This window comes from Silurus aristotelis (assembly GCF_946808225.1).
Source record: "Silurus aristotelis genome assembly, chromosome: 20".
Taxonomy (NCBI): domain Eukaryota; kingdom Metazoa; phylum Chordata; class Actinopteri; order Siluriformes; family Siluridae; genus Silurus; species Silurus aristotelis.
The window spans coordinates 8,952,909-8,962,014 of record NC_139593.1 but is presented as its reverse complement, the minus strand read 5'-3'; the positions used below and the strand labels follow the sequence as shown (position 1 = coordinate 8,962,014).

The 9,106-nt window shown below is 35.8% G+C and overlaps 1 protein-coding gene across 1 annotated transcript; it reads right to left on the bottom strand.

Moving 5' to 3' along the window:
* Window positions 1-336: 336 nt before the first annotated feature.
* Window positions 337-9,098, bottom strand: mzt1 (mitotic spindle organizing protein 1). The gene is made up of 3 exons (XM_083522997.1): window positions 8,839-9,098; window positions 2,075-2,220; window positions 337-618 (listed from the first exon to the last, which is right to left on the bottom strand). The coding sequence occupies exons 1-3, from the start codon at window positions 8,888-8,890 to the stop codon at window positions 589-591; spliced, it is 228 nt and encodes a 75-aa protein (XP_083379123.1). The 5' UTR covers window positions 8,891-9,098; the 3' UTR covers window positions 337-588.
* Window positions 9,099-9,106: the final 8 nt, after the last annotated feature.

Below are 9,106 nucleotides of genomic sequence, written 5' to 3'. Positions count from 1 at the left end.
TAAAACTTGGATTTTAAGATATACTTGTATTTGTTAGGGAATTTCATTAGGGTAAAAACTTGTATTGTAGTGTTGCATGTTTTGTGGGTGTATTTTGGATGCTAAATTATAAACAAACTAATGTAAAGTTGTTGTAAAACTAATGTAAAGTTGTTGTAAAAGTGTATTGGTCAGGGATTCTTTTTCTTTTTTCTTTTTTATAAATAATAAGATCTCATGGTTACTGATGGACCGGATAGTAAATCACACAGTCTGAGAAGCTACAAGCTCACCAAATATTGCTCGTTGTCTCCATCTAGTGGACAAAAACGACAAGCAGGCCGCACAAATTCTTATTTTAGGTTTATTTTATTTTCCCAGACTCAAAAACAGTCACTGTGTAGTCACCATTACACAATCTCACACACTTATAACAATGGTTAAATACATTTCAAATAACGTATATTTGAATACACGATGTTCATTGAGCAAAAAAAAAAAAGGCTAAAAAAAAATAATTATACAAAATCCTTGTTAAATATTGCAGTCTCTTAATGGAGTGGATGAAATTTTCATCTTAAATGTTGCAATTAAAAGACCTGGTGCAGATTATCCTTGGTTTGTGCTGTTGTCCGAGGCCTGGAAGACACAAAGTTAATAAACTCAAGTTTACACGTAATGTAAAATACTAAAAACACAATTCTAACGTTTTAGAAAACTGAGCCATAGATTTAATCAGCATCTAAGACTTCTTCATGGCAAGAACAAGAACTATTGTCAAACTATTACAATAAAAATTCTAATCAAAGAAGAATAAGAAACAGCTGTATACAGATTAGGAAATGAGAGGACCCCTAACTAAAGTTTAATCAAATAAATATTATAATAAATAATATAATAACAAAAAAAAAAAAAAAAAAAAGGGAAAAAAAAATGAAGTGGCAATGAAGAACTAAATGCACAAAAATAAAAAAAAGAACATCTTTAAACACGCTGGCATTCTAACACCACACACCGGGAATTTGGTCATTCACACACAAAATAACCGTCTCCATGTTGTGTGTGTATTAATGAAAATTGCAGTTTGGGAAATTTTTTGCTGTAAATGATTTCATGGTATTTTACACAAAGAGATTTTTTTATCTTACACAGTGCAGTTTACATCATCCGCCATCATTACTGATACTGGGCAACACCGTGAGCACAGTAAACTACATTAAAGCAGAATTTACACCTGTAAAGTTCCATAACACATTCTGTAAAGTTCCATAACACATTCTGTAAAGTTCCATAACACATTCTGTAAAGTTCCATAACACATTCTGTAAAGTTCCGTAAAACACTCTGTAAAGTTCACTGATGCTAAAAGTAGGTGGACACCTGAGTCACACTCATGTGTTCTGGTTGACCATCTCGCTCTGGATTTAGAAGTTTTGATTTTGAAGTGTGGATTTGTGCTCATTCTGCCAGAGCTTTAGTAAAATCAGGTACTAATGTAGGATGTTCCTTCAGTCAGATTCAATCTTCACTGCAGTGCGTTTGGACACGGTAAAAATGTAACATATTTTATATAAATAAATATAGATGTCTTCTGCGTTTACTTGTCCAGCATGCTTCAGAGTTTAGCGGGTGGTGCGTCAGAGATAATGGTCCGTGGGGAAACACAATGCTCTGTGTGTAGTTAAATGCTTAAACGCAGCTTCAAGGCAAATCGTTTATTTATATTTGAGTTACTCATGGAACCGTTTCAGCCCATTTCTTTCATCACTCCTTTTTCAAGGGGGAATTGTAAATGTGCTGCGCTGTAAACTTAAACATTGTGAATTACTTGTCATAAATGTTTTATTTACTACTTTAATTGAACAATAAAATAATAAAATAGTTTTTTAAACATTTGTATGTCATTTATTAGTACAAACTCTGTTTTGAGTTGTTACTCAGAACGTTCAAGCCGCTTTCAAGACGGTCAGATTTTTTATGAGATACTTCCAAACGAAAAGTCGTGAACTATCGAGGTTCCACTGTATATCAAAAACGTTATAACTTGGCTGAAGCATGTGACATGACAAAATTTTCAACTTAACAATTTCGTTACCTTTAACGTGTCCGTGGCTCTGCGTAGCTCCTTTATAACTGACGAGAGAGCTTCGGGGTTGATGCCCTGCTCGCACAGCCGCACGCAGATGGACAACGACTCCATGTCGAGCCCAGTGTTAAGAAGTCTCGAGATCTCCAGGAGAACTGAGAAACACACAAACCAGTTCAATACTGAGAGGGAAAGAATGGACAACTGACAAACATTAACACAAATCACCTGATGATATTTCTTCATAAAACTTGTATCCATAATCAAGTGTTTAAATCTGCATTCCATTTATACCCATGCTTGTGGACACAATGTTCCAACAAAGGAAGTGTATTATTGTATAATTTTTTTTTTAATACTACCTGATTCACTAATACGCCAAAGTAATGACGATGTGACCTACAGTTTAAAATACAATCTTAATACACAACATTAACAGTTGTTTAATTAAAAATATTGAATATAAACTAACATGCACAGGTGTAGGCTGTGAATGAGTTCATGTAAACTTTATGGAAATAAAATCCGGGGACATTTGACTTTCCAAACCATGTGTAATTCTTCCCCAAACTGTTACCACAAAGTTGGAGGGACACAATTGTATTGGATGACTTTGGATGTGGTGGAATTTTTCCCTTCACTTGAACTAGGAGACCCAAACCTGTTCCAGCATGACAACACCCCTGTACACAAAGCCAGCTCCATGAAGATCTGCTTTACATGAGCTGGAGTGGAAGATCTTGAGTGGTCTTCTATAGATCTCTAATCTCAATTTACTGAACACCTTTGAGATGAATCTGAACACTGACTGAACCCCAGGCCTCTTCACCTCACCTACATCACTACCTCACTTTACTAACACCCTTGTGGCTGAATGATCACAAATCTCCACAACCACACTTCAAAATCTAGTAGAACATCTTCCCAGAAGAGTTTTTATCAGGTGTACACCATAAGAATAGTTTGCTGCCTCCTGTTTCAAAGCTGAATTTATGTTACTTCCCCAGAAGTGCACGTTCAGAAGTGTTTTATTCCTTTACAGCAATCAGCTAAAAACAGATGTTCCCTTAGCAACCAATCATTCAGTCCTTTCATCTGAAGTAAAAAGAATAAAAGTAAACTGTAGCTTCTGTTACCAAGAATATAACCCAAAGAAAAACTCTCCAGTGGTACAAGACTCCTTCAATAAGTCAATAACAACAACAAATAAAACTAACAATTTCCGGACTATAAAGCGCACCCATATATATACACTGAATTTTACAAATATTTTTTATTTTGAACATAAATAAGCCGCACCTGTCTATAAGCCGCACTGAAACTAATGAACTTTACACAGGCTTTAACGAAAGACACGTTACACACTGTGTAACGGGTGAAATATGTTGCGCTTCCTTTAAGAGCATAGCGGTATTTTGGGAATAGCCATCGCCGCATTTTTTCCGGTATTACTGCGCGTGTGGAGACAGAGGATTATTATTTTCTGATGCTCATTTCTAAGTTTCTTTGACTAACCCGTAACGCTGTTACCAAGAAAAATAAAAAAGCACAAGTTTTGGAAACCTGTCTGTGCTAATATGATTTCTGTTGTAACTGGAGTTAGCGAGCTCTCCCTTCACCCAGACTCAACGCGTTACAACGCCTTGTATCTAAACAGTAGCCGACCAAGAAAGTCATTGTTCACGGTCTTCCTCATTCCTTTCACAACTATTTCTCTCAGGAGTTTATCTTTTGGCATCGTCGTGCGTTAAAAAAAACCTTTTTTTCTCTCGATGCCGTGCAGCTCAGAACACAGGTGAGGTGCGTTTTTTCGTTTCTGTTCGGAAATTTAATTGGTCTAATGTTACGGGGTTCAGTTTTTTGGCTTGAAGTTTGTGAAACCGGGAAAAACCGAGGAAAAATTTATAAATTAGCCGCTTCGTTGTTTAAGCCGCGGGGTTCAAAACATGGGAAAAAATGTAGCGGCTTATAGTCTGAAAAATACGGTAATGTTTATAGATTCGTGTATATAAAAGCATTAAAAATGGTCATGTCATTCTATTATATAGATTATGCACACTAAAGAAAACAGTAACTTCAAGGGCCATAGAAAGACACAGAACAGTGCAGGGCAACAAAAACAATTAAAAACAACAGACACACAACTCAATAAATACACAAGTGTGTATAACTAATATGTTATAGATAGATAGAGGGATAGAGAAATAGAGAGACAGACAGACCATGTAGTGTAGTGTCAGTTACTGATTGGGAGGTTCGGGGTTTAAGCCCCAGTATTTCTTTTTCTATGTAAACAAACCTGCTTTGAATGGGCTAATCAACACCTTCTAAACCAATCAGAATTGTGAACAAGACTGTGGTATAATCACAGAGAACATGAGTGTTAATAGACACAACAGCCCCATTCACACCTGGTATGACATCTCTGCAGGTGTGAACAGGTGTGAGCGTCTCTCAGAGAAGCACTGGGAGCCGAACACAAACCAATGACGAGTGACACATCAGGGCCACATCACATGAACTTAACAGTTAACATTTCCTTTTTCCATATAGACTTATTGAAAACACTTAAAAAAACGCCAGGTGTAAACTACACGGGGGGGCAAGAGGGGGTGAAGTGTGTCCAATTTGCAAATAATGACTATTTATAAACCCGAACCAATTATGGGTTATTTCTACACCATTTATTGGTAATTTAAGGCATGACAGGGCATTAGATCATATTTTTAATGTAATGTTAGTTTAAAATTGCATTCTTTAATAAACAAGCCATTTATTAGACCACACACACATGCATATCATTTTTAGTACAGGGCTTCGGGTTGCAATCCTTTTTACATGCGGAACATAGTTAAAACCAGAGTTCCCTCAGGAACATATTAAGTGGCGGACTGCAGGTTTGTTTAGTCTCTGACTCGCACTTTGAGTGCATTTCTAAACAATTTTTATTCAATTTGAACACATACACAACAGCGCCAGGGGTATAAACAAGAAACTAGAGTTAGCGCAGTGTCACTGTGGCCACTCACTCCATATCTGAAATAGGATTTGTTTTGCGCATGAAATGGCTAAAGAATCCATAGCGCTAGCATTAGCCACTAAACAGGAAGTGGATATGGATTCTTTAGAGTTTTATGTCCAGCTTATTATATACATTATATATTTATTTGAGCCTCAAGAATTTCTCTTAAAAGGTAAAAATCCGGACAATTACACATATTGAGTTAGTGAATGAATGAGGGATGGAAGCTATTTAATTAAAATTTTATTTATATAATTGTATTTAATAAATATAATTTGTGCCAATTTAATCGATTACTCAATTTAATCAATAAAATAAAATTATTGCATTAATTTGACTTATATTTATATATATATAATTAACAAAACAGGCATTTTATTTTCAATTGTTTTAAAAACTGTTCATTTTGTTAATTATAATAATAATAATAATAATAATAATATTAATAATAATAATAGTTTAAAAAAATAAAATCAAACAAAAAAAAGACAAGCCATTTTATGTTTTGCATTTCTTTCCCCTACATTAACTACAGAAATTAAACCAAACCATGACTTAAAAATCGAGGTACGTATATAAACATAAACACAGTGCAACCTTGATACTCGCAGGGGTTACGTTCTATTAAGTTTTGACTGTCCTTTTGATGGATCCTTTTTCGAGGGGAATTGTACATGTACTGTAAACTCAAATTGCAAATTACTTGTCAAATGTTTTATTTACTACTTTAAATAAATACAATAATAGTTTTTTTTCCCCCCAAACATTTTAATGTAATTTATTAGTACTAACTCGGTTTTGAAATATTACTCTGAACCGTCGAGCCACTCGCAGCTTCTGGTGAACTATCAGATTTTTCGTTACTCTTTGTCCGGTTCTAAATTAAAAGTCGCAAACGATCGAGGTTATGAGTATCGAGGTTCCACTGTAAGGTAAGGTAGGCTTAGTTAGTTAGATAGTTAGGTAGGTAGGAAGATAGATGGGTGAAACAACTAATTGATAAAATCAATAATAATCGATAATTAAATTTGTTGTCGACGAATGCTGTTATCGATTAGTTGGGGTGCTAAAGTTCTGTATTAGCCTGATGGCAAGTTATCACGGCTGCTTGCGAAATGGTGAAGAGTACAGGGCCAACCAGCAGCAGGAGAAAATGTGCATCCCAAGTCATGGGAACATTTTATATAAAACACAAGAAAGAAGACTATAACCTGCAAGTTATGCAAATCTGAGCTTGTGTGGCCTGGAAGTACCACAGTGATGCATGAGAACATGAAAAGAAAACAGATGTTGCGGATGAAGGCGAAAAAACTGTACAATCCTCATCATGTAAAAATGAACAGTTTAAGTGTTATTGTATAAACTGTTTGTTTGGTAACTTCAGGACAATCACACGATTTTCCAAAAGATCCCTCACGACTTTGTTACCTTCTGGTTCTCCCTTTCAGTTATGCTTTGCCATAGCGAGTCCTGCCAGAGTCCCTACTTACACCCTGATCACACGGTATAGTGTCTTTAACTACTGTGTAACAATACACTTAATAATCCTTATTTCCCTCTCCGTGTCAACCCTCTACTCTCATCCCTCTCTGTGTGACGAGTAAAACATACACCTGAGGTACCAGTGACCACTTCCTGTCCATTTCTTCATTTCAGATCCGCCTGATCCACCCCTACGTTCTACTTCTCGATTGGAGACACTGTGCAGCTGGGGATGGTTCCACATGAACAGCCATAGAGTTAATGAAAATCTTAATCACTTTGAGAATGGATTTGGACTGTAATTAAAACACTCGTACTAGAACAGCTTGGGACTACAAAATGCAGAACTGTTCATGCGAATATCACGGCACAGTTCACCTCAACAATGATGGAACTGTAACGAATGGACATTTGGTGTCACTCAAGAGGATGGTTTCTCTAAGTTTCTTCCTCATACCATCTCAGGGAGTTTTGACCTGCAACAGTCACTACTGACTTAATTATTAGTGATAAATTTATAGACTGCAGCATATTAACTAATATTTTATTACCCATTTATCTGTAATGCTGCTTTAAATGTTAAAAGGATAGATATATTAAAAAAAAAATATATATATATATATATATATATATAAATATAAAACATCATACTACAAACATCATGTTTCGCATCACATACTACTCCAAGGGTCATTTTTTTATTTCTCCCTTTTTACCCACCTTCCCTCTCTTTCATTTCTATAAGTATCATCACCCTTCAAATGCGTGTTAAATCTCAAGCGCTGCTTACTGTGGCTAAATAACCGACATTTACTAGACACTCAAATATTGCAAATATTATAAAATGCTATTATTCTCTCCAATGATAGCTGGCTACTGATTGTATCTTAATTCCAACGCTATGCATGAAAATATGACTGCAAAAATACGGTTTACTGTCCTTGTATATATTCAAAAACTATTTAATACAGATTTTACCACTTTTTAAATAGATTTTCAATTCCTAAAGTTGCTTGGGATCTCAGCATTAAAGCTGTACTCATAATGGTTGTCAATCTGACTGTTAATCGCACGAAAACAACCAAAAGCCTTTCCAATGTTTAACACATGAGCTATATTTAAATATATATAAAGAGCTAATTAATTGATCATGATGATAGATAGATAGATAGATAGATAGATAGATAGATAGATAGATAGATAGATAGATAGATAGATAGATAGATCTAAAGTACACACACACACACACACACAGAGAGAGAGAGAGAGAGAGAGAGAGAGAGAGAGAGAGATAGACAGACAGTCTAAAGGATAGATAGAGATAGAGAGATAGAGAGATAGAGAGATAGATAGATAGATCTAAAGTACACACACACACACACACACACACAGAGAGAGAGAGAGAGAGAGAGAGAGAGATAGACAGACAGTCTAAAGGATAGATAGAGATAGAGAGATAGAGAGATAGAGAGATAGATAGATAGATAGATAGATTCTAAAGTAAAGAGAGAGAGAGAGACAGACAGACAGTCTAAAGGATAGATAGATCTTAAGGAAAAAGAGAGAGAGAGAGAGAGAGAGAGAGAGAGAGAGAGAGAGAGAGAGAGAGAGACAGTCTAAAGGATAGATAGATAGATAGATAGATAGATAGATAGATAGATAGATAGATAGATAGATCTGAAGTACAGAGAGAGAGAGAGAGAGAGAGACAGACAGTCTAAAGGATAGATAGATAGATAGATAGATAGATAGATAGATAGATAGATAGATAGATATCTGAAGTACAGAGAGAGAGAGAGAGAGAGAGAGAGAGAGAGAGAGAGAGAGAGAGTCTAAAGGATAGATAGATAGATAGATAGATAGATAGATAGATAGATAGATAGATAGATAGATAGATAGATAGATAGATAGATCTGAAGTACAGAGAGAGAGAGAGAGAGAGAGAGAGAGAGAGAGAGAGAGAGACAGACAGACAGTCTAAAGGATAGATAGATCTAAAGGAAAAAGAGAGAGAGAGAGAGAGCGAGGGAGAGAGAGAGCGAGGGAGAGAGACAGTCTAAAGGATAGATAGATAGATAGATAGATAGATAGATAGATAGATAGATAGATAGATAGATAGATAGATAGATAGATAGATAGATAGATAGATAGATAGATAGATAGATAGATCTGAAGTACACAGAGAGAGAGAGAGAGAGAGAGAGAGAGAGAGTATAATAATAATAATTTCTGAATTAAATTTAGAAGAAATAAGAAATCGCACACTCACCGTCCATCGTTTCCCGGACCGCGTTCATGTTTGTATTGGCGGCACTGGCCATGTCCGGACCGCTAGCTTAGCAACAACACTCCTTTCTTCCTTCCTCTCAGTTCGTTTCCCACCTCTCTTTCCTCAATCCGTAATTGTTCTTTACGTTCCCAACAACAAACCTCGTTCACACCTCCATCAACTGATCTTTCAGTAGCAGATCCACAAAACGCGGTTCACACATTTGTCAAATGAACCAGACTCTTATCAATAAAGTTTCGAGGAATTT